Genomic DNA, 27,000 nt, shown 5'->3' with positions numbered 1-27,000 from the left:
AAATTTAATTCATGATTTTATATTGTTTAGTTGCAAGAGATTTTGGGTTTAATTAAATCTTATTTTGATGTTTGGAATATATTTTGGTGATAAGAAAGAAACATCTCATTATAAAGTACCATCTCTACAAATAATATTCGGTACATTCATAAAGTATGAGCTAAAAATTAAATCACAATAAAACATGATGGAAAAATGTGTACACCTGCTGTCATTGTAGTGAAATCATTTTCTTTTTTTTTTAGTATTATAAATTAACTAGAGTTCATAATACCTTTTGTGTCCCACTTTGAGCTAAAGCAAAAGCAGAGATAAAGTAGAAAAGAAAAACATACAAAAGAAAGGGAAAAAAAAAGAGAGAAGAAAAAAGTAAAGTAATAAAGAAAGGAGGGAGAGAAACAAAGACAGGTTCTCAAACCTCCATGATTTAAATTCTCTCAACAGGAGGACTTTCTTCTATTTAATCCAGAACAGGAAGACCCCTCAAACTTTCTACAAAGACCCTGCTTAGGAGCTTCAAGAAAAGGGAGGAGAAATAAAAAAGAGAAAGATTTATTGCTAGTACAACTAGAGTGAAAGAGATCATCATATACCAAGGGGGAAAAATATATATTCTGTAGGAAGGCAATGAATAGAGGGGTTTTGCAGAGTTCACCGGTGCAGCAAATGATGGCTGGCAACCCCAACTGGTGGAGCATCAACAATATGAGGCCACCAATAACTCATCATCAACAACCCTCTCCTTTTCTGCCTCCTCCTAGTCTCTTCCCTCAATTCCTACCTTCCATTTCTTCTTCTTCATCATCTTCTCTTCCTCTTCCTTCTTGGAATTATGATAACCCAGATCAGCTTCCAGAGTCATGGAGCCAACTACTTCTGTAAAGTTCTCCCTGTCTATCTCTCATTCCCACACACACACCTCATAAGTACTCTTGATGCAACTTTATGGATGTGCTTTATTAATCATACTTGTTCTTGTGGTCTTCTTCTAGACATGTTTGTCATGCTTGTTCTAGTGGTCTTCTTCTAGAAATGTTTGATGGCACTCTTTAATTTCGTCTCTTTCTTTCTAGATCCTGGACAGTTTCTATATATCATGAGTTATACCAAATGAAGAGTGGATATTAAGATTTACTTGGGTTTTGTGTGATATGATCTTTTAGGGGTGGATTGGTGTGTGATGAAGACAAGAGCAATATAAGCAATTTTCAAGCAAAGAAGATGGAGAATTGGGAGGAGCAAGTGTTACATCAAGCATCAAGTGCTTCGGTTATGGATGTCAAGCAAGAAAACTCTGCAAGCAACTACGTGTACGGTGCAAATGAAGATTTCCAGGCAGCTGCAAAACCTACAGCTTGTTCTCAAGTGATACCTGCTTCATCCCCCAAGTCCTGTGTTACCAGTTTCAGCAGTAACATGTTGGATTTCTCTACCAGCAAAGGAGATGGAAGGCATCCACCACCAGATCGATCTTCTGATGTGAGTGAGAGTGAAAAAGGGTTATTTTCCACTGACTTTTCATTAAGAAATCCTATTTATTTTAGGGCTTCAACAGGAAATTGTTCACGTATCCCTTCATGATGGCCAAAATCAATATCCGTTAATTAATTTGAATAGGTTATCCAACGAAGAGAATTCAGAAAACCTTTTATTTTTTTATTTTTTATAAATTCTTCATTCTACATCTAGATTAATGGTTTTGTTAGGTCTCAAACTGTTAATTATATGTATTATAACAGGCTTGAAGCAATCAGTTTTGTTATTAAATACTTCTTCTGCTATCTTCCCTTTTGGTAGTGTAACAGCACCGCTAATGGTGGGGCAGTAAAGAAAGCTAGGGTTCAATCTTCTTCCGCCCAACCTACCTTTAAGGTAATGTACACATCTGAAGAGAATCCTCCATCACATAATACACACAGAGCACGCACATGCACAAACATCCGCTGGGGTGGTGGCTGTATTTGTCTTTCTTGATTGTCCATTTCTTGAACCACGGTGATTCTTTTAATTAATTTGCATCTTTAATTCTTCATTAAGAGATTAAAGAAGAAGAAGAAAACAATTTTAAGTACATGCATGTTTGAATTCACCAGGTGAGGAAGGAGAAATTAGGTGATAGGATTACCGCTCTTCACCAGCTTGTTTCTCCATTTGGGAAGGTGAGCTTGAATTTCTCTTATTTATTAAAAAATAAATATTGCTAGATCTCGCAGATAAAAAAAAAGGAATAAAACAAACACAACTCTTTTTATGGATATACATAAAAGGAGATTTTTCCCACTAATAAAAGCTTCCCCTTTTCCTTCATCTTCTGTTTTTCTAATTTACATTTTTTATTTATTTATTTTAAGGCTAGAGTTTTCACGTAAACCTAGCTATAAAGAAGACAAGAAATATGACTTTGGATGTTTGTGGTGTGGTATTCTCTCTTTTGCAGACTGACACGGCCTCTGTCTTGTTAGAAGCTATTGGGTACATCAGATTCCTTCAGAGCCAAATTGAGGTGATGTTCCTTTCTTCCTTTTATTTTCACGAACAACCATGAACCAGTGATGGCACCCTGCAAAAGATTTAAGTATTACACAATATTCCTTTAACATTCTTTTAGATATTGAAGTCCTAAATATATATATTTATATATATTCCCTCCTACCCCCTCGAATATATTGCAGGCTCTCAGCTTACCGTACTTGGGCAGTGGATCCACAAATATGAGGCAGCAACAATCTGTAAGAAACTGAGTTTATAAAATTCCATAACTTCTCCACTCCCAAAGCATGAAAAACAAAAAAAAAAACTCATGCATATATATCTGTGGTTATGTCCTTGCATGTGCTTGACATATTCGTTTTCTTAATTATATGATACTTACTGGTTGATGATTGTACATTTTCTTTGTAGGTTCAAGGAGAAAGCAACTGTATATTTCCCGAGGACCCCGGTCAGGTATGCTTTATTGGATCCATTACCTCCTTAAAAGGGTTTGGGAAGCTTGAATTTGAAACCAGAAAGGAAAAGATACTGCCTTACTAGCTAGTACTGTGCAGTGAATTTTTTTTCCCCCTAAAGAATGCTCTAAATGAACATTGCTCTCAGCTTTATGGACGGTTAAAGGCAATCTGAGTTTGCATTTCAAAATTGTAAGATTATATATGCAACCAAGAAAGCTAATAATGCTTTTGCCGTGTTGTTTCTTTGACTAGCTGTTGAATGATAGCTGCATAAAGAGGAAAGGAGCTTCTCAGCAGGTACTTTTTTATTTATTAAAAACCAGCTCTTTCTCACTTTTCCTTTCTAATTTAATAAAGTTTCCCTTCTAATTATCTCGCTACTCTATACTAGTAATTAATCCAACCATATATAAGTTAACAAATAAAATATCATTGACATGTTTTCCTTTCTTTGGACCGTTGTGTTAATAATCAGGACTCTCACGGGGAGCCAAAGGACCTGAGGAGTAGAGGATTGTGTCTTGTTCCAGTGTCATGCACACTGCAAGTTGGCAGCGATAATGGAGCAGACTACTGGGCTCCCGCTCTTGGAGGGGGGTTCCGATAGGCGGAACAATCTTCTGGTGGGAGGTTTAAGCACACGAGGAGCTTCATAAAATGATATAACATCATTAGCAGTCACTCTGCTCAAATCTAAGGCTGATTGCTCATGATGCTATATGCGGTCTTCGCTATCTGTGTGTGCTCTCTAGTTTGGACCTGAATGTCTTTAATTTGAACACTCTGATTTAAGATCAAGACTTATAATCTATCTATGTTCTTCCTCATTTAGCTGCTACTAAGATCGATGATGCTTTCATGTAAATGCACTACTTCTAGTATGGTTAATCATTTTAATGCTTGTTGCGCACGGATTAAGCAGCATTTCTTGGATCATTATTAATTGTCAGCATTCCGAATATCAATTCTTTTGTAAATTCTTCAATATTTCTAAAACCCTACTGTAAAAATATCTTCTATATCAAAAAAAAAAAAAAAAAAACACCCATCAAATTATTTTTATATCTATAAAATCCTAAAATAAAATCTTCAAACTAAAAAACTCCTATAAAATCTAACTCAAAAGGCATTTTACACGATCACCGACATTATTATTCCATCAATAATTTACAGATAGAAATACAAACGGAACAAATCCGTCGGTATATTTTCAGTAAGAATTTTTTTTTTGCGCGCATTTTTCATTTGTAAAATCATCAAGTTTTTTTTTTTTTTTGATAAAATTAGTAACAAAATATAAAATTATCGACGGACATATTTCAGTAAAATTTTAACCGACAACATTGTAAATCTTAAACCAACAAAAAATACCTATAAGTACGTAAAACTGTTAAATATTATATTGTAAAGAAAGAAAGAAAACTATAAAAAAGATTGCTATAAGGTTTAGAATCAGAAGTTAAACAAAACCCAGCAGCTAAACTCTATTGTTTTGCTTATCTGTGTATTACTTCTGAACTAATAGCCAAAGCACTTCCTCTAGAGGAGAAACGAAGCAACTCTGTGCAAGATCCGGAAATGGGTATCCTCCCAATTTGGTGTAACCTGATTATTGCATTTTGCCAAAAGTAAAGGATTTCCAAGCCTGAAATAAGCAATCAAAATCCTTTGGAATGACCCAAGAGCTACTCTACCAACGCATACATGATCAAAGCAGCTATACTTTTCGGCAGCGTAGGAGCAATTGATTACTATTTTCTGAAAAATCATTGCAAAATGGACAAGAGCAGCCTACTTGTTCAATAATTCTATAATTTTAAAGAAAATATCAAGTTGGAAGTTTACAATGGGCTGCTAACGAAGCAAAAAGCTTCAACCTTTGGTAGAGCTAGAGATTTCTAAACGTATGGAACTATTGGATTACTACTTTATAAAAGTTTTGACGCATACACAAATAATATAAGAAAAATAGTAAACATGAGTAACATAATATTCTGATAATTATGTTGAATAAGGTAATACACGGGAAAAAAAAACTCTCCTTTAAATTTTTATTATTAAATTATTTTTTCTTAGTAGTCTGCCAAAATATAAATTAAATAACTCTACTTATATTAATCCTAGGTCTATCTCTAAGAGGGAAAAAAATCATAACAAATAATTATACGGATTCCTATACTAAATAGGAGAAATATGATTACCAAGCATAAGATTTGATTGTCTAAACCAAATAAAAAAATAATAAAAACACCATCAAAAAATTATTTTTCTAAACTAAATAGAAAAACAATAACTAATTTTTCCTAAAAATATGTTTGGCAAATACGCCCTAACACATTTTTTCATAGCCTTATTATCTTTTTTTTTTTTTTTTGCCTAACATGCCTTAGTTTGATTTTTATTAATTTTCATATTTTTGGAGAACTATTTTGCAATTAATTTTGGATCTTTTATATCATTTTTATCCTTTTATATTTAATATTTGAAATTATAAACTTATATGTAAGATATTTTTTTGATATTAAATAAACTAGTTTTAAAAAATAGAAAAACAACCAAAACAAATCCTTCTTAAAAAATATATATTTATGTTTTTAATTGCATATGGTCAAATTCTAAGATAATTTTCACACATAATTTTTTTGTAAAATATAAAATATTTTCTTCATTTATTTAAGAAAAATCATTTAATGGATTTTACAACTAGTTTGTAAATATCCATTAGGATTTGTCTTAGATTTAAAAAAAAAACAATTTGTTTATTTTTAATATCAGGATTTATGAACTTACATGTAAAATGTATTTTCAATATTAAAAAAGGAAAAGTAAGTTCAAAATAAATAAAATAACCCCCTTCTCTCTCTCTCTCTCTCTACTTTTAATATTTGAGAACTACAAACTTATACGTAAGACACATTCCTAGTATTAAGAAAAACAAAAATATAAAATATATTTTGGCTTTAAAATGACTAAGTTTGACCCATAAAGTTTCACTTTACTAAGGTGGATATTCTTTAACCAATAGACAAATTAATGGTTACAAAAATACAACAGAGCCTTAATAATAATTAAACAAATTAAAAATGCAACTTACCTTAGGTAGGGTGTATTAGAGGTTATATTGTCTTTCATATACACAACCAGTCCTCTTATCTAAACTTTGTAAACCAGTTAGGGTTCTTAGTGACCAAAATACTAAGTGATGACTTCAAATCTTTAAACTATAAAAGAACAAGAATTCCTTATTCTTTCCACACCTAAATTTAATCAATAAGGATGTTCGTTGTGACATCGTACACGTACAACAAGGAGAGAGAAAATGAGAGAGGGGATGGGGGAGAGAGAAAAAAAGAGAAGGAAGACAACGACTGGGATAATTTTTCATACACCACCATCTCCCCCCTCCAAGTATTTTGAGTAGCCATGTTTAAAAAACTTAACTAGTAAAGGTATGGGAAATAAAATACTTACTATTTTATACAAGTGATGTAATCTTTTTATGGCTTTGGTTATCACGTCTATAAGAGAGATGAGAGTTTGCCTACAAGAGAGATAAGATTATGATAAATTTGTTTGTTCCAATAAAGGTAAAGAACATTATTATTTAGAAAGTCAAGAATACAAAGCATTATCTAAAGAGATGTTACATGGATAGAATACATAACCTCTAATACAAAGCATTTTTGTTGGAGTTATGGAGATTTTAATGGAGACATGAAAATCTCATCATAGATATTTTATTGGAGACATGGAAATTTTCATAGCCACCCAAGTCTTTTAAATAATCATGTTTGAAAGACTTAATTAGTACAAGTATGGGGAAGAAAATACTTACTATTTTATACAAGTTATGTTACTTTTTTTTTATAGCTTTTTATTATCATATCTACAAGAGAGACAAGCGTTTAACTATAAGAATTATAAGGGTTTGATTAGTTTGTTTGTTCCTCTAAAGATAAAGATCATTATTATTTAGAAAGTGGAGAATGTAAAGTAATGTTAACATATTATGTAAGGAGATGTTGCATGGATGGATATCTTTGTTGAAGCTAAATATATTTTAATGTAGATATGGAGATCTTACCATAAAGATTTTATTAGATGCATAAAAAAATTATCCAGACATGTGGAGATTTTATTGGAGATCTTGTTGTGGAAATTTTATTGGAGACATGAAGACTTATTTAGAGATATGAATGATTTGTTTGGAGACTCAAAGATTACATTGGAGACATAGAGGAACATTATTACTTTTATTAAAAAATAAAATATTTTCTCATGTAGCTAGAGATATAATTTCTAGTTTTTATTTGATCTCGAATAATGCATCATATGGATCTTGCTCACTAATAAAAATTTAAAATCAAGCTAAAATATGCAATGTTTAGAGACATCTCACTAACTCACTAGAGATTCAATCAGATAGATAAGGATATACCTGTAACATAGATTTTCTCTTGGTTCCAAGCAAGGGGTGAATCCTACTGAATTCTACTAAGGTTAGGCAAAGTTTAAAGTTCAATTCTTGTCAAAGTTTGAAACTTTAAATATTGTTTTAAATATATGGATTGACCCATATAGATTGTCTAAAAGATTTTCTCTTAAATACTTTTCTAAATAATAGGGTTTAACCCATACAAACTTTCAAAAAGTTTCATAAGAGCTTTAGACCCTGCATGACATTTTTTTCTATTGGCGTTGGACTCATACATATCACACAAGTCAACATAGAAATGAAACATAAAAATAAAGATTATAAAATGAAAAGCATTATATAAGGATAAACCCCACATGACTGGGGTTGTTTACATGACTAAAGAAAGACGAGGAGCTACGGCTTAAACATCTAGGTCAGGCTCTTAAGCTAGATATTCCTCGTATTGAGCAGATGCAGCCTTAGTAGGGAAAATGTCAACAAAGTCTGGCATAAGAACTAAATGGAAGGAAACACTAAATTCCACTTATATTCCTCTTGATTAATTAAAGAAATTATACAGGTTGGATATGGCAATGAAGATCTTATCCCCAACCATCTCGGATAAAACTATAAACCCTAGAAAAATTCCTTGAACTCCCTAGAAGATTTCCTCAAAGCCTTCAGTCGCATCTGAGAGCTCTAAGCTTCTTTACTGGAAGTGAGGAGCTCAACCCTCAGACTATCTTAAGTGGTCGTCACCTCAAGGATCCCTTGTTTTAGGGTATCCCTTTCATTTTGAGCAACCTGAAGCTACCTTTCGGTATAGCCTAACTGAAAGACAACACCCTGTATTTTATCCTTCAAATAGGCATATGCCACATTGATTGGGGCTCTTCAGTTCAGCCTCAACAATAGATTTCTCCTCTCTTAGCTGTTGGAGGGCAGTCTGGTCTGTTTTATGTTTGGTAATGGCCTTCTTTACATAGTTTTTCTTAGCTATCCAATAACTCTTGAAATGAATGCATATCATGAAAGTCTGCCAAAACAGGATTGTTAGAAACAATGATCATAAAACCAAACTAAAAATGTTAAACGAAAGATTTCCTTACATTCAAAGCCATTTTTTTTAAGATTCATATAGTAGTTTTATATCTCATCATATATCATTAAGATGGCTAAAGGAATAATAAAAATTCTCTTCAACTGCCTCACCACTTCGAGGCCAGCCTCTCTAAAGCCAGATCTCCCACCAACAACAACCTTTATGGTCAAACTCTCCTTCTTAGTTAGGGTGAGGAAATTGAAAAGAACTCAACCAAAAACGAGTTAGGTTGGCAAAACATCCTTAAACCTCTATTTAGTGTCCTTAGGAACACCCCAGGTAAAGGGCCTAATAGATGTAGCCTCTACAACCAATATTGGGGGTGAAGGCAGATGGATTATTGTCATACAAGCCTTTATAATCGAGGCTGGAACACCAGCTTTAGATTTGACTCTTTTTGCATCCATTTTGTTATAAAAAAAAAGAATAAAGAAGCTTTTTGGTACGAAATACCTAGAAAGACATTTTTCTTCTCAAATTAGGGCAAATTTAGGCTAGGGATTCTTCAACAAAACTGTTTTTCAAAAGTTACAAAGAGTAAAATTAAATGAAAAGATGGAAGCAAGAATGACTAGGGTTATAAAGGAAACAATATTTCACCCTTACCATTGGATGAATGGTCTTTCATGTCATCTCAGATCTCTAGAAATCTATTTAATTATTGTATTGAATACACACTATCGTTTTGTTTTCCAAATGACACCTCTTTTAAAGACAGGTCATCTAACAACATTGAATCCCAACAATTCTATGTGAGACATAAAAATTATATGGGAAATGTAAAAGATCTTTTTGTTCATTAATAAGAATGAGTCACCTGGCCACAAAGAATCCCAACATTTCTGTATGGGACAAATAAATCTCATGAGGAACGTAAAAAGGTCTCTCATTGATGGGATAAATAACTCTCAAGTAAAAAAGAAAAACTCTCATTAAAGCTGATAACATTTTAAATCTTTACGTATTTAAAACATAAAGATTGAATTGATGGATCATCATGTTTTATATATGTTATTTTTGCTTAAGTCCATGTTTAAAAGAGCTAAAGCATAGCGATAACCCAACATCCTCGCCTCAGCTACGTGTTGAACCTAAATACATGTGAGTTCAGTGAGCTGCCAATCTTTTTATGCCCTATATAAGGCCACAAGACTTTCTTTGTTTATTCTTATGACCTTTAAAATATTAAGGTCAATGATACTTATCTCTCAACATCTTTAGGTGTATAAAAGTCTTATAAAGACCTACCATATTTCCATCAATATTAATGATGTGTTCCTCATTGATGTTATTAGAAGGAAATTAATTTCCTACCCCTCCCTTCTATAAAAAAACAAGACTCGTGGGCTATATATATACCCTACGAATCCTTCAAACATGAGGTTTAAAATCTTCATTCTCTATTACATGTATATTTTTATAGCATCTATTTCTAAAATATTATTGTACCTTCTCTTTAAAAATATATTTAGTTAAGCATCTGAAAGTCTCCAAATTTATAAAAGAAAACCTTTTATATGTATCAGCCACCAACTACCTTAGTTTACCAGCTACCTTGGCTAAGGAGAATGAGTCAGATTTCTAGAATCAAGAGATTAACTGATTATCCAACATATAAACATTGCTTCTAAGATACTTGGATTTTTGGGACATCATCAGATTCTATATTATTTTTCATTAAGGCACATGATTTAACATAACCATAAATCAATTGCCAAAAATTAGGAGAAGTATCTAAAGAATTGCATCAACAGTTCATAAACACCAAAATCTAGATAGTTAAAAGCACACATGCATATAAAATTCAGTAGTATATAGCCATAAAATTACGGCATATACTAGAAAGTTCAAGTTCCAACCCCACTAAACTTCTATTCATTTGTTTTATTGAAAGTATGTTATAAATTAACAAATCAAACATGTTATTTAGATTAAAAAAATAAGTAACAATATGTGTTGATACCATTGTTGGAAACAATAGCAATAGAAAAAATATATATAATCATGTCATAAGAAACTTGTATCACTATTCTAAGCATAAGCATAAGCACAATAAATAATAAAGAATCATGTTTTGTGTTCAAAAATTAGTAAAGAGTTTTTTGTGAGTCTCTTCTTCTCTTTAACAAAAATACATTATTTTCTCTTTCTTACTTTGTTGTTTATATATATATATATATATATATAAAAAAGAGTGAGTTACAATCTCTGGCAATTATTGTCAGATATAACTCTTCATTATTTTTTTATAAATTATTTTAGTAATATAAATAATATTAATGTAGGCCAGGTTGCCTATTATGAGCTGCCTAAATCCATTTTTTTCTTCATTTATAAAAAATAAAATATGGTCAAATATTAATTAACCTTAGAAATAATATAATAGACCATTTTAATTAAAACCCACATCAACACCGGCACAAATCGAGATCCACAATCACAACAATTGTGTATAATATTTGTGGTGGTGTTGGCGAGGCACATGATATTGTGATCCTTGTTCTATTGAGTTTGAGGCAACAATGGTTACTAGCACTTGTGGTGATATGGGTTGATTTAGTGTGTGTGTTTGGTATTGTGTTAAATAGTGTTTTTAAAAGTATTTTTTTAATTGAAAAAATATTAAAATCATTGAAAAGCATTTAAAAAAATATTAATTTGATATTGTTTTCAGATAAAAAAAATAATTTAAAAGGACATTTAAAGCAGAAACTAGCACAATGACAAACACCTGGATTCAAGACTTGATTACTTTTTTTCTCTTATTTTTTGTCATGATAATACATTTAGTTTAGTCTTTCAAATTGGTTTCTTATGTCAAGTATTTTAGTAACATTTTATTTTAATCTCAAATTTCTCATGATCCTGTGTTTTAAAAATCAATTTATGCTAATATTTTTTTTTCAATCTAGACCTCAGTCTTCCGGCTAAAAACTGGACTGTACGTACCAAGTCAGAAACAGGAAGCATGTTTCTTTCCCTTTTTTTTTAATAAGAAATCGAAAACTATCATAGCAATTTCTTAATCATCTTAACATTTTCCTGATCCATGTTTCCTGTCCGTATATATAATATGATAAATTAATGCAACAATGGTAACCAGAACGTCAACTGCATGCTATGACTGAATCAAAGTATGAAATTTGTATATTGCTCCAACCTGTACATGGTGAATAGAAAAGGCTTGCAAATTTGGCAGATAAAATAAATCCAGGAAAGGCATGGCCCAGCCAAGAATTCCATGTAAAATGCTTTGAATCTTTGATGCTCTATGGAAGAAACATCGATAGACAAGTGGAACACCAAGAAGATAGCTACGCAAACTTGGATACACTGTAGAGCTACAGCCTAATATGGTCATCAGGCCGGCCAGGGCGGCAGAGGGTCCCTCTCTTGCATTCCGGTTCTCTCTTTGCCGCCAAAATTCAAAGCTAATTAAATTATAATGGAATCCTTGTTTTGTTTTCCTGGTGAAATTGAAAAATCAGAGAGTGAAAACTGAATACAAAAATTTGTCTCTTCTTGCTTCAATCTCCAATCATTTACAAGGGCCGTCCCGTTCTTTTTTTCTTTTAAAGAAGAATGAATTAAATTTTTGTGAGGGAGTGAATATTTTTGGTTTGAGTCTAGCAGAATTTGGTTTGTGCTAATTCTTGAGAAATCGTGATCAAAAGTCGTTCTTATGGTGTCGTAGTGGTGTTGTTCTGGGTGGTTTGCTTTCAAAATTAATATTTACAATAATTTTTAACATGGCAACCACCACAGCGTCCCAAATCCTCCACCACACCACTGCCTTCCTCTCCGAAACCCTCTCCCAACCTCATGACCACCGCCACCATCTTCTCTCCACTCTCCGCCGCGAAGCCCCATCATCCAACAAAACCACCACCATCAAACCTCTGAATTTAGCAGTTGAGAATCTCGAAAACGCCATCTCTACTACCAATCCTTCCATTCGATCATCTTCTCTACGCCTCGCCCAAAAGGTTCTCCTCTCGTATCCGGATTCCCTCCTTTCCTCCTTACTTCTCTCTCTCATCTACACCCTCAACAACCGGCCCACCAATGCCTCCATAAGTCTCCTTAACATCTTCCATCTAGACCCTTCATTGGCTCGATCACAGATTGCTCCTGTTCTCTTTGAGGAGCTGTTTTTAGTCCATCTTCTACCAGTTCTTCGATGGTTTAATGAGCAAAGATCAAGGATTTTGTCCTCTTTAACATTGGATTGGGGTTATGATAGTGATGAAAATTCAATAGGTGATGTTTCAATTGTTGTTCCTTGTACGAAGTTGCTGTCAAAGATGAGTGGTGATCAAGCATTGGAGTTGAAGGAGTTAGAAAGCATATACGAGGAGGTTATTGATGAGAATTGCAAAGTTTTTGCCAAGTATTTTAAGGAGGTTGTAACCAACGGTGATGAAAATAGAATGATAACGCCACCATCGGTGATCTTGAAGGAGTTGAGGAAAGTTGATAAATCTGAAGTGAGTGATGAAATTAGCAAGATGGAGGAACTCGGCTTTATGAATGGACGGTACAATGTAATGCTCCATTTTCCTTTTCATGGATTATACATTTTCTCTGTCTGCTTTAAATTCTTACACCTTTTGCTTTTTCAAACTTTGACTAATTAAAGAAAGGGCTGGTAACTTTTCATTTCAGCAATTTCGCTCAAATTAATTTTACAAGAAACAAAATCTGTGTAAAAAAGATTATTGATGTTCCAAGTTCAATGAATCTCTTCGATGTACATGTATGAGAGGTTCCAATGAACAGAGGAACCGCATGCAAGTCCTGGCATTTCTTTTATTTTATCAGACCAACATTATCACCCAAGTTACTGGTGTTAGCCTATCGCTTGCATGCACTATTTGTGCTGCTGCTGATACAAATTGCTATCCCAGCTACCGAGGGGAATTGAACCTGTAGCTTTCTAGTCACATTTTGTTTGATATTGTGAAGTTTAAACTCTCCATGTTATGTCTGTGTCAAGAATTTAATGATTTGATGTGCTTTTTGGGGGGCAATAATGGTTTGATAAACAAAATCAAACTGGTCAAACTCCATGTTAGATTCAAAAAGTCGTGGAAAATTCCTCGAGTTACACGGATTCCCCCCCTTCTTATCTCATCTATTAGATTAGATATTGTGATTGTTTTTCAATTCAGCTTATAACATGGTGTCCGAATGCGTCAAACTTTAAGATGAGAGAAATGGGGGAAATTATTGAGTTCTAATAATATAAAATTAATTGTATGAGCTGTTATGCCTAACCCTTTTTGGAGTATTTGATTCCTGGACCACATGTTGAATTTTAGCTCAAAAATAAATGGTTGTAATTAAGGCATAAAACATTATCAATATATGATAGCGTGAAGTGGAAGTGAATTGTTTACTTTCTCACATGTGAAATGCACTGGTTTAGGGAAATTCCATCTTTAGGTAAGCCTCCTGTATGCAAATTTTTGTGAATACAGTATGGTCGTTATTTTCTGGATTTTTTGAATTATCCAGGCTCCAATTTGCAGAAAATGGTCTGTTGTCATAACCTACTGGTTATCCTGTCCCAAAAAGTCTATCTTTTTCACTCGTTATTAATTGGCAATTACTGAATGAATGATTGGATATTTTAGCAGCATTTTTTACAAAGTCAAACTTTAGTTGAGGTCTTGACAATTCCAAGTTTAGTTTCATTTTCTGAGTTATCAGTCTTTTTTTTCTCCTCTTTTTGCAGCCAATGTGGACTGAAGGAGAAAGATCTGTTGATTTCCTTAGTTTTAGCGGGGCTAGCAAATCCAAGTATTCTTCACCATCCTATCCTCAAAGGGTCTCTCCAGAGACCATAAAAAATATCAGCTGTAGAAGATCGACAGCATTTCCCACATCGTTAAATTCTGATTCTGAGCCTGAGTTGTCTTTAGAAGACAATATGGCCTCTTCTGGTGCATCTTCTTCTTGTTGTTCGGAATCCGAAGCTGAAATTGAGGTAATCGATAACAACAAGGGGATAGATTCTCAACTCTGGATTGACTAACCTATGCCGTTGTTTCAGTTTTAAATCTTGTGTGTCATGTCTTGTAGGAAAACAACAGAAAAATGGCATTGTTTGAGCCCACACAAAGCGAAACCCAAAAACAAAAGCAGGCTACCGTTGCAGATTTCAGTAGGTATGTTTTGTATGGAAAACCATTCATCATTGTAGTCTTCGCTTCAGTTTTATCACATTTGGACTCTCTCTGTCACCAGTACTTCTTCAGAACATTCAATGGCCGATACAGATAGCTCACCTGGCGGAGGAAAACATACCCCTCCCAAGGACTTCGTCTGTCCGATAACAAGTCATATATTTGATGATCCAGTGACTCTTGAGACAGGACAGACTTATGAACGTAGGGCGATCCAAGAATGGCTTGAAAGAGGAAACTCAACATGCCCAATCACACGGCAGAAGTTGAATTGCACCCAGCTACCTAAAACAAACTATGTGCTCAAAAGGCTTATAGCAAGCTGGAAAGAACAGAATCCTGCAGGTATGGTCTCCATTCCACCAGAAACTCAACAGAAGAAGACAGAGCCAAGCTTCATGTCAAAAGAAATTCCTTCAAGTACTTCACCAAATAGTGTCATTATCCAGACCACCATTGATGGCACAATCAGTGAGCTGAGACTTGCCATTACAAATCTTTGTATGTCAGAAATTTTGAATGAGTCCGAAATGGCTGTTCTTCAAATAGAGAGATTTTGGTTGGAGGCAGCCATGGAATTTGATATTCAAAGTATGCTTTCCAAACCTCCCGTTATCAATGGATTTGTGGAGGTCCTTCTCAATTCTGCTGATCCTCTTGTACTGAAAGCAACAATTTTTCTCTTGTCTGAGTTGGGTTCGAGAGACAAAGGTGTAATCCATACACTTACAAGAGTTGATTCTGACGTGGACTGCATTGTGGCCCTCTTCAAGAAGGGTTTGCTGGAGGCTGTTGTTTTGATATATCTATTGAGGCCCCCTACCATGAGCCTACTTGAGATGGACATGGTCGAATCCCTCCTAACAGCCATTAAGAATAAAGAGGATGATATGCTTAAGATGTGTCTGAAACCAAAAACAGCATCAGTGCTTTTATTGGGACAGATCCTTGGTAGCAGTGAAGATAGTATTATTTCTTCAATTGCCAGTGCCATTATCTCAACAAAAGTGATCGAAAGTATTATTGACAGCTTGCAAGCTGAGCAGACGGAGAGGATTGCAGCAGTTGGGATCTTATTGAAATGCATGCTGGAGGATGGGAAATGCAGAAACACCGTTGCGGATAAAGCTGAGTTAGCCCCTGTTTTGGACAGCTTCATGAGTGCAAGTGATGGCGAGAGATTTGAGATTGTTCAGTTCCTCTATGAATTAGTCAAATTAAACAGGTAATTTTAACTCAAGTTTGCCTTTGTATGTGTAGTCATTTGAATTTGATATCTTTGTGATAAATCTTTGAAGTATGCAGTAAAGAGGAAAATTTGATCTTAATTTTTCTATAGGAGGACATTCAATGAGCAAATTCTTCACATCATTAAGGATGAAGGGGAATTTTGTTCAATGCACATCTTCCTAAGTTATTTACAGGTTACTCTTCCAGATCAGTCTCCTGTAGTGGCTGGTCTCCTGCTCCAACTTGATCTTCTGGTATGATGCCATCATTTTAAGTGATAAATATGCTGTCCTAGCTTCTTTGACCTAATGACAAATATATTGGTGTCTACTCTGTAGGTTGAGCCGAGAAAGATGAGTATATATCGTGAAGAAGCAATAGAGAGCCTCATTTCAAGCCTCAGGAATTCTGAATTTCCTGCTGCTCAAATAGCAGCTGCGGAGACGATTGTGTCATTGCAAGGGAGGTTCACTGTCTCTGGAAAGTCCCTAACCCGAGCTTTTCTTCTGAAACAAGCTGGACATGGAAAAATTTACAAAAATCTTATGCGAATGGAGCAACTCGGAAAACTTTCTGGAGAAATTGAAGAAAACTTGGTCAGTTCTATGGAACTATTGAGCAACATTTCTTTATTTATTTCCATTTATCATTTAGGGCTGCGCATGCTTTTCCTCGGCAGTTTAAGACACCGTATCGTCCATGCTCTCTACTTAGTCTAAATCATTTTACCACTTCCATTGCATCAATAGGAAGAAGAGAAGGCAGCTGAAGAATGGGAAAGAAAAATGGCCTTTGCTCTAGTAAGCTATGAGTTTGGTCTCCTCTTTGAAGCTTTAGCAGAAGGCATGAGGAGTAGATGTGCAGAGTTACGTTCAGCATGCTTTGTGTCAGCAACTTGGCTTGTACATATGCTTGGCATTCTTCCAGACACAGGGATACGAGCAGCAGCTCGAGTTTGCTTTCTCAAGCTCCTCATTGAAATATTCACGTCTTCGAAGGACATTGAACACAAAGTCCTTTCATTGGTGGCTCTAAACAGCTTCATCAAGGACCCTGGTATGCAGCAAGCTCTGGAACAAGACAGTTTGAATTCCTACTCATTTTAGGTTCCTGCACTCAAACAATGCAAACACTCTTACCAGATTCTTTAAAAAAAGGGGCTCAAAATTTTATGAATTCTTTTGCATGTTTGGGACATGCTATCTGGTTGCAAGTCACTACAAAGAAGATTGCAGAAGGCTAAGAAGTTCTTATAGCATTATGGAAGAGAAATACTATAACTATCTTAAAAATGATTCCATTGGACGTTAAATAAATCACTGTAGAATTCAGATGCAGTGGGAAAACACTGATTTACTTTTGACAACGGTTTTGCGGAATTGTTTTATTTTAATCCATTGCTTCTGAATTGTACGAATTGATGAACTTTAGAAACTTACATGCTTGAAATTCTGAATTACAGAGGGGCTGCATGACCTTACTTCATCCATGAAAGATATTAAGAAAGATCTGAGAGAGCTTAGAAAATCTTCATCCTTGGCAGTTGAAATTCTAAAAGTTCTCTCAGCTGGCCATGACTCTAGTATTGCTGTAAGTTTGTCGATCCAGAAAGTTGAAAATATCTTAATTGTACATACTTTTCTCTCTGTTTCTCTTCTCCTACTTGAAAAGAATAAAAAATAAATAAAGAGAACTTACTATCCGTGCTTGTTGGACAACAGGAATTATGGACTCATAATGAATTAGTTCAAGTAGATTGCAGTGGGAATGGAGAAGTGCTTTCAATTACTTTCTACAATGACAAGATATTTTCTGGACATTCAGATGGAACTATAAAGGTACCTCATCAAACCAGGTTCATTTTCTTTCGGCATAAATATACAGAATCTAGATCACAACATGAAGATGGTGTGCGTGTAAATATATCAGTAAGTGCATATCAGCACATTGTTTGATCTCAGTAATGACTGTAGAAATATGGTTCGGAACCAGATGTACATGCAAATGTGATATGGAGCATATTTTGATCTCAGCAATGACTTGGAATCAGACAGCGTATCCACAGTACAGATGAATAACTTTAGAGGAGTAGACCTCAGGTTGTTGAAAGTATTCATCTGTAGTGCGGAAAGAAATGAAACGGCAGCTCATTCCATTCCATAGAATCTGCCATAGTTTCTATGCTTTGTCTCAATGGAGAGAGTGAATAACTTGTGTCCCCCCTAGTTTTTCTCTAGTACATGGTTAAACAGAATAGTAATCAGAGTCTAATACTAGTGCTTGGAAGAAGAATGTGATGTTTTATCAAATAGTAGATGACATGATAATCTAATGACATTCTATTTTCTATTTCTGAAGGTTTGGACTGGTAAAGGTAGCATTCTTCATCTCATCCAAGAAATTCGAGAACACACCAAGGCTGTCACTAGCTTGGCAGTATTACAGCCGGGAGAGAAATTATACAGTGGTTCACTGGATAGAACTGCAAGGGTACGATGCTCTTATAACTCTCTAAATTAATTTTGGTTAATGGAATAAAATTAGTAGATGGCAGTTACTCTAGATGAACATCAACCCAGAGACATGGTTGAAAGTCGAAACCAGCAAGACCTCATTAAATCTTCATCCCTTGAAGAAGTTAAACGGAGAGGGGAAAAAAAAAAAGCAACCTTCATACAAATAAATATGCCAGAAGGTGGTGTTTCAAAATCTGCATGACAAAACTAGTTGCGATATATAACTTGCTTTCTTGCTCGTGTACTTGTCACCTCCAAAGAGCTTATCCTACAGTTACAGTTATTCACTCCAATTCTTAGCATCACAGATGTCCCTTTGGCCATTAAAGGGCTCTCACTTCAATGGGAGTCTGGTGTTGTATGCAAAATTTGCAAAAGTTGATTCGACTTCTAGGCTTGAATGTTTCTTAATTGTGACGAACAGGTATGGTCTATTGGCAACGAATCTTTGACTTGTGTACAAGTACATGATATGAAGGACCAGGTTCATAATTTAGTGGTAGCCAATGGAATTTGTTGCTTCATTCCACAAGGAGCTGGTGTCAAGGTAACATATAAATGCTTCCATATTTTCTACTGCTTGCTGATTTCGTTTCTGCATAATTAATTTTATTCAAATGGTAGACAGGATCTCCTTCCTTCTCTTTTTGATGCTCTCTCTATTTGCTTCTAAGGAAGTGGCATATATGTGCAACTAGAAACAGGATTCTTGTCAAAAAAAAAAGAAGCTGAAAAACAGTATACTGTTTTGTCTCAGGTTCACTCATGGAATGGAGGATCCAAATTATTGAATCCAAATAAATATGTAAAGTGCTTGTCTCTAGTACATGGAAAACTATACTGTGGATGCCAAGACAGTAGTATTCAGGTATCAGAACTTGAGCAGACTATTATCTCCATTAATACATCCCCAGTTCTGATATCTTTCCTTTTCAGTGATAAATGTAAAGGTATTTTGGTTTTCAGGAAATTGATTTGACAACAGGAACACTTGCTACCATTCAACATGGATCTAGAAAACTGCTAGGAAAAACAAACCCAATCCATGCACTTCAAGTTCAAAATGGACTGATTTATTCAGCCAGCTCACCCTTTGATGGAGCAGCAGTGAAGGTATCTCTCTTTCAAAAAGACAAACAGAAGTAAAAAATTTGCCCCTTTCACCAAATTTCTGGCTTCTCCCATGCTCCTACACTTGCACATCATTAGATTAAATGTTTTATTTTTATTATACTAACTGTATGTAACTTTCTTTGCTGGCAAAGATTTGGAATGCATCCAATTATGGTCTGGTTGGCTCACTACCTTCTATACTCGAAGTGCGGTCTATGGCCATAAGCTCAGATCTCATTTACGTGGGCTGTAAGGCAGGAACTGTTGAGATTTGGGATAGAAAGAAACAACAAAATAGAGTTGAAATACTACAGACAGGTACAAATGATAAGGTTCTTTGCATGGCTCTGAATGCCAACGAAGATGTGTTGGTGATTGGCACTTCAACTGGCCAGATTCAGGTAAAATTCACAAGTACAACACAGTAATATTGCAAGATCCGGCTCTTTTTTACTTTCTATTGTAACAATTAAACCTACTTGTTGTTTTGCAGGCATGGGGTCTTAGCTAGAAATGGAGGCTGCTATATATTATTTACAAATGACAGTTTTTCACCAAAACAAAACGAACGACCAAGAACTTAATTATTTGAAAATTCTTTAGCATGATTCAAATAAACTCCTCCATTTGAGAATTATTCTTGCCACTGTATATAGCTCGAAGAGTAACAGATTTTCTTTTTCCTAACTGGAGATGTCTCTAAAATCTAAGGCGTATAACGGCAGGGTTTGGTGTTGGATAATCGATTAATTAATTAGTCATGAAAATCTTATTTATTCATTTTAATCAAAATAGTTTATAGCTTGTACTTGATATTTGATATTTAGTAGGCTCGGGTGACTTGTAACTAGTATATGCAGAAAAATCTTTTTTGGTGGATGTGTGAATTTTTATATGCTTAAATAAATATTCTTTTTTATAGAGATAAAGGATTATAACATTAATGAAGATTCTGAATCTTTATTTTGAATGATTCATGGTGTATATATAGCCCATTAGTCTTATCCTTTTATGAAGAGAATGGACTGGAGTGTAACTCTAAATTTATAATATTTTTGAGTTTTATTATAAGTTGAATTTCACTCATTTTATCCAGCAAAAAGATAAAGATACAGTATGTCATGAGAGACTTTAATACACCTAATGATATTGGAGGAATGTAGATTTGTTTAATTAAGATTATTTGTTGAGAAATATATCCTCTAAGATTTTATATAAAAATATATAAAATTAATGACATTAGATTTGGGTATTATATTTGAATTCATGAGTGTAGCGAATCTGGTTATACTCGAGGTGCGATTATAAAAACCTTTAGGTTCAACACTCTCAGATAACACACGTATGTCAGGCCAAGCTATTGGGCCTGATAGTACTTGACCCAAACGGTACCAGACTCAAGCGCTAGGTTGGCAGCATTTGCAAGACCCACGCGTTGGGTCTAGCACATGCTACCAGAACCATGAGGTGTTTGGGTCTAGCAAGCTCTAGACCTAGCATTATTTGAGTCTAGCGTTGGCTAGACTCATCAATCACTTGGGTCTGGATAGTGCTGGAACTAGCGCGCCTGAATGGAGACTCGTTTGATAATGGCACGTGTCAACTCAATGCATCTAAGAATACGAGAAAATTATACCTGTATATTTTTTTTTATCTGATATTTTTTTGGAAAAGATATATAAAAATATATTTATAAATCTTGTTTCTTCACTGCCCAATGCAGCCTACGGATTAATAATGCCCATTTGCAGTATTGTTACATCTATATCGAGAATGTGGAAAAGGGTAATATTAAGGGGAAAAGGCAGAACATTTGTTCTTTTGGTTTTTCCCCTCTGCAAATTGTAGACATATTCTTTATTTATTTTTTCTTTACCTTTATTTATATCTCTTCGTGTTTCTATTTTCATTTCTTGGAGAATCACTTGAGTCAGAAAAGCTTTTTTTTTAATTGTTTTTTAATGATAAAATTACCTAGAAAGAATTCTAGTGCTCTATAACAAAGTTGTCAAAAATGTTTTTTTAATACGATATAAAAAATATAATATAAACTCGAATCATAAAATCATAAATAATTTTTTAACTAATTATATATTGATAATTCTAGTCAAGAAATTAAATTACATTAAAATTTGATAAAATGAGTTGACAATATTATAATCAATGAGTGATATATATAAATAAAATGACAGAGTATGAATCAATAAATTAATAACATGGAGAAATAAAAAGTCTCAGAATAAAATTTCTCAATACAGGGGAATCACTTAAATGTAGGAAGCACACATAAACCTAGTGACAACCTAGTTGTTCCCATCACAATAAGTCTTGATAGACCCCTTTTGAGTTGCAAGCTAATGAGTTTAAATTAGTAATTAACTAACATAAATTCAATAATAAAATAAACCCCTAAACAATGTCTAATGCGCTAGAAAAAATTCAAATTAAAAATAATTATTTAAAATTAAATAAATAAAATAGAATAATAAAAAAAAGCATTTATGTTAAAATTCCTCCATGTAGCCTAAATCTTCAATTTTTGCATATTCTTGGCAGATTTGAGTCCTGATTTCACACATGTCGTTCTCTTCTGATTTGAAACATGTTGTTCTCTCTCGTTTGGATGAATTATTGGGCCTACGATATATAGTTGGAAAGTTTTAGATGTCTAATTTCTATCCCAACTTTAATCGAAGCAAAATTCCACCAGTAGTTCTAGATATGTCCCAAACAGTACATCAAGGTCTTGTTTGACATATTTGACAATATTAGTTTACTAACTTTGATTCTCTGAAATATTATATTTCCTAACTCTATTTGACTTAAAAATTTACCACAATATATGTTTATGTATCTAATATTTTCCTGTAAAATTCCACCTTTATCCAATATACGGCTTGAAATATATGTTCAATCTCGCAAAACTAGTCAACAGACATTTTAAGGCCAAATTTGGACCTGACTTGGTTCATATCACAAATTTAGTAAACTCGTAAAATCGGACCGAGTTTACCAATTTTACCGATTTTGCACGAGTTAAGTCTGATTTAGCACGTCAGATACATGTTGACTCGTAAAATCTTATGATTTTACAAGTTATCTTGCAATTTTAACAACCTTGCTCTAGAGTACTCATCACTCGTTACTTTATACATATAATAAATCACAATCACACATTTAAAATTGATGTGATTTTAGTTTTTAGTTCTTTCAAAATCATATAAACCATATCAACTTTAAACATTGTTCTTTCAAGCTTGGTTCTTTAGGGGAAACTCTATTAGAATTACGGTAGAATATAAAAAAAAAAACATTCTTAGGTTTTTCACCTAATAGAAATGCCAATTATCTTGAAATTATATTTAAAATTTAAGGTCACTATAGTTGGTATCAGAGCCCTGGCTTCGGTTCAGTGGATTTGTAATGGATATTGCTAAATGATAAGTTGTTCTGGGATGGTCCAGATCCATCTCTGGTACGGAAGAGGATTCAGGATACAGATACAAACGATAAATAAGGGGAGGACCCCTTAGCGGATACTACTTCTCATGTGTTGGCACCATCATTTCAATCCAGATATGGAGGGTCATTTGGACTCTAAGATGATATAGCATCTAGACAAGCTAGAGTATCACAGCTAAAAGGTTCAAACTATCAGGGCCAGACGACTTTGCCCCCATCAATATCATCTACGGGGACCCCTACTCCCCATATTGACTCTGTTTTCTTAAAACATATTATTAGAGTAGTAGTTGTTGGTATGTTTAGTGCAACAGCCTTAGGAGCCCTTACAACTCCAACACCCACAGACAGTATGTTCACTTTAGTCTGGATAGTTAAGAATATGAGAGAAATGGGTTGTAAGCCTTATTCGGGGGATCAAAATGCAAAGACTGCAGGAATATAGATTCAAGAAGTAAAGAAGACCTTGAATCATATTAGAATGCCAAAGGGATTACAAGTGGGTTGTGCCACCTAGTTGTTTTTGGATAGAGTGCAATCTTGATGGGAGAATGTATTATTGAGGAGAGCCACTGAGGAGTTATCTTGGGGTGACTTTAAGATGGAATTTAAGAACAAATTTTACTCTAGATACTACCGTAAAATAAAAGAGCAAGAGTTTTTGGCTCTGAAGCAGGGATAGATGTTCGTGTTGGAGTATGAGTGGAGATTCCAAGATCTCTCTATGTTTGGTTCATATTACATTCCTACTGAGTAGTATTTGATAAAGAGGTTACGAGAAGGTTTTAGACATGAGCTAAAACAAGGATTGATAGCCTTACAATATGCAACTAGAGAATTAATTGAGGCAACTTAGGCTCTAGAGGCGTGTATGAGTGAGGGTCAATAGGATCTATCTATGTTTGGGGGGGAAAAAAAGATATTGATTTCTCAGGTAGACCACCCCTCTTGAAGAAGAGCAAAAAGGCCTGTTCAGTCAATTTAACAAGAAATGAAGGAATTTTGGGTAGAGATGACCATTAGCTGGGTCTCTCAAATGCACAAGTGAGGGGTTGACTAGAGGACAATCGAACCTAAAGGCTAGTTCTACTAGAGGGTTTTTGGAATAGAAGACCATCATTTATCCTCACTATGTTCATTGTGAGCAAAGACATCTGAGGGATTGTTCGGCATCACAAGTCTAGTGGTGGCAGATATGCTACAATTAAATTATTTGCTTGTATATGCATTAATTAATCCCAGTGCAACATATTCATTTGTAGTAAGTAAAATTATAGGAAAACTTGGGGGGAAATTTAGTAAAGTAGAAAAAGAATTCACAATTGATATCCCTTTAGGTTAAAGTGTAGATATTGATCGTGTATACAAAGGGGTAAGAGCTAGAATTAATGGATGTGAGATAAGAGTAGATTTGATACCCCGCTACATGACTTTGAAGTAATATTAGGAATGAAGTGGTTAGGCATATATGAGGCTCAAAATGAATTGTTTTGTAAAAACTGTAACCCTTCAAGGATTGAATGCTAGGAGAGTAATATTCACAGGAGAAAGAAATGTCATACTGAATTGTATAATTTCGGTTATGACTGCTAGGAAGATAATGAGGAAAGGGTGTGTGGCTTACCTCACTTATGTGATACTCTAAAAATTGATATTGTTGAGTTGTCAATTTTTCTCATGGTAAAGGAATTTTTTTATGTTTTTCCAGAGGACATGCCATAATTTCCTCCGAAGAGCTACAAAATATATATCTTTCAAAAATTCAAGACCTGAAACATAATTTTGTTAATAATTTATGACTAAAATAATTTTGTTAATAAATTAGAGTTACTAAATGAAAATTATAGAAAAAAAATCCATTAAATTACCATATGATTTTACAACTAACAACAAAAATAATCTAATAAATTATCTTATATTAGATTACTTAAATCCTATCAAACATGGCTTTGAGGGTTGCATTTAGAGATAATATCCATGAGAAATTAATGTTTTCTTTATTAAATTGAGTAATGAAAGATATTTATATGAAATTAGAAGATAGTTACGTACATCCTAAAAAAGAAAGAACAGAATCACATTTTCTTAACGAAAACAAAATCAATATCCTATATTTACTTTTTATGTATAACAAAAAAATTCCATAAGAAAATTATAAAAAGATCATTTAGGCAAAAAAAGGATTCCGAGTTGTACTCATCCTTTTAGCTAGAGCAAACAATATTTTAGGCTCTTATATATATCATATATAATTGAGAATTAGGCCTCATAGTCCCCACTTCGAAGCCAACCTACAAACAACACAAACGTTTGAGCATGGCTAGCAGCCTAAACTTTAGAAATATTCAAATTCAATTATCGGTCTGTAGATGATCATAATTTCACGTACTAAATCTTTTTATTAAAGAATTTTCTTATGCTACTGCCAACTTTGCAACTTTATAAAACTACTATATGTGCAGTAAGCTAGAGAATACAAATGTCATTGAAGGCCCAATATTACATTATATACTAGTTGTTGAGATTTGTATATAGGATGATAAAAGCTGCTAGATGAATCTTTTCAAATCTATTAGATTAGATCTTCGTGTACTGTTTAGGATATATTTAGAGCTACAAGTGCAATTTTGATATGATTGAAGCTGGGCTGGAAATTAGACATCTCAAGCTTTCCAACCATATATGGTAGGCTCGGTAATTCATCCAGATAAAAAAGAACGATGTGTTTGAAGTCATGACTGAAATTTGTTAAGAATATATAAAAACTAGAAATTCAGGCTACATGGAGAAACTTTAGCATGAAGACTTTGTTTTTATTATTCTATTTTATTTATTTATTTAACGTTGAGTAATTATTTTTTTAATTTATTTTTGTTCTGGTTTATTAGACATTATTTAAAAGTTTATTTTATTATTGAACTTATATTACTTAATTACTAGTTTAGTTACATTAACTTGGAATTTAAAATATGGACCTATTTTGTTTGGGGGACAAGAGGTCCGCATCAGCAACTCTAGTATAGTCCTTGGCCGCCAACTCTAATGTGTTCCTTTTATTAGTGAAGCTCTTAGATTTTATAGCTCTAATATGACGCTCGAAATGGTTAGGATCTAATAGATACTTAACCTCGTAGTTCTAACACGACTCCCTTGATTGCCAGGTTTTTATATCAAATGTTGAGTTTGAATTTTGAACAAAAGCTTTTATACCAATTTTTCAGATTTGTATTATATGATGATCGAAGTTTCTTAAAAAGAAATCTCTATAAATGTGTAGTATTTCTTTAACCAGTATAATGCTATAATATATTATAGTGATTAGATATTTTCAACATTTTCTAGAGAATTCTTGAATATGCAATAATTTTTAACATAAACAATAATGAAGAATTCATCACTATTGGAGAAGATCGAAACTGAGTTGTCCATTAATACAAAATGGGAAATACATTGCGTGTTCACGATAGAAAAAAGAAAAAGAAAAAGGAAAATATATGTATTTCCTGTCTATAATTTCAAATGTAACGAATTAAACCTACTAAAAATAAAGATAAAATCCACATTAAAAGATAATTATCTTAAAACTTGTGAACTAAACACATAAAGAGACTACAATAAAAAATAAAAATAAAAAACTTTGGATATTAAAGAGTAATTATCTTATAAAATAGGATAAATTAACTTAACCTATCTTTATATAATTAAACAATCTCAAATATATTCTTTCATTACATATATATGTTTATAGTATATTTATATAATATTTAATTATTTCTAGTCCCTTCAAGTTCTACTTTATAAAGTTATTAAACTCGGACTAACCCGGCAGGTCGACCTGGAGCCTGGTCAACCTGGTGGCTGGACCGATCCGAATAAGGTGAAAAACTGGCAAGAGCAAAAAAAGAGATCAAACCCAGTCAATCCGTCGAGTCGACCTGTGACCTGGGCAACTTGGCAAAACCCGGTAGAAACTGTTTTTTTTTTTCAAATGTATTTTTTCTCCTAGCCAAAGAGACATTTT

General features: G+C 33.7%; 2 protein-coding genes across 6 annotated transcripts; both read left to right on the top strand.

Moving 5' to 3' along the window:
- The first annotated feature begins 296 nt into the window (after positions 1-296).
- On the top strand, positions 297-3,887 carry LOC7488103 (transcription factor bHLH68). Its single transcript, XM_002324972.4, has 9 exons — positions 297-878; positions 1,164-1,479; positions 1,798-1,872; positions 2,094-2,159; positions 2,438-2,503; positions 2,673-2,729; positions 2,902-2,946; positions 3,204-3,248; positions 3,427-3,887. Exons 1-9 carry the CDS (start codon positions 628-630, stop codon positions 3,556-3,558), a joined length of 1,053 nt encoding a protein of 350 aa, XP_002325008.2. The 5' UTR covers positions 297-627; the 3' UTR covers positions 3,559-3,887.
- An 8,187-nt stretch (positions 3,888-12,074) lies between these two features.
- On the top strand, positions 12,075-20,487 carry LOC7476297 (putative E3 ubiquitin-protein ligase LIN-1). 5 transcript variants are annotated; one of them, XM_024589737.2, is made up of 15 exons: positions 12,085-13,014; positions 14,208-14,459; positions 14,555-14,640; positions 14,720-15,883; positions 15,998-16,142; positions 16,227-16,484; positions 16,638-16,944; positions 17,351-17,478; positions 17,610-17,726; positions 18,247-18,378; positions 18,829-18,951; positions 19,162-19,272; positions 19,371-19,517; positions 19,670-19,918; positions 20,011-20,487. In XM_024589737.2, exons 1-15 carry the CDS (start codon positions 12,220-12,222, stop codon positions 20,026-20,028), a joined length of 4,032 nt encoding a protein of 1,343 aa, XP_024445505.2. In that variant the 5' UTR covers positions 12,085-12,219; the 3' UTR covers positions 20,029-20,487. The 5 variants fall into 5 exon arrangements, with proteins under 5 accessions (XP_024445506.2, XP_024445507.2, XP_024445505.2 ...); XM_024589741.2 differs by lacking the exon at positions 12,085-13,014 and adding an exon at positions 13,857-13,915; XM_024589740.2 differs by lacking the exon at positions 12,085-13,014 and adding an exon at positions 13,984-14,007.
- Positions 20,488-27,000: the final 6,513 nt, after the last annotated feature.

The sequence above is a fragment of the Populus trichocarpa genome, chromosome 18, assembly GCF_000002775.5.
Source record: "Populus trichocarpa isolate Nisqually-1 chromosome 18, P.trichocarpa_v4.1, whole genome shotgun sequence".
In the NCBI taxonomy this organism is placed as follows: Eukaryota; Viridiplantae; Streptophyta; class Magnoliopsida; order Malpighiales; family Salicaceae; genus Populus; species Populus trichocarpa.
This window is presented reverse-complemented; position numbering and strand designations above follow the sequence as displayed.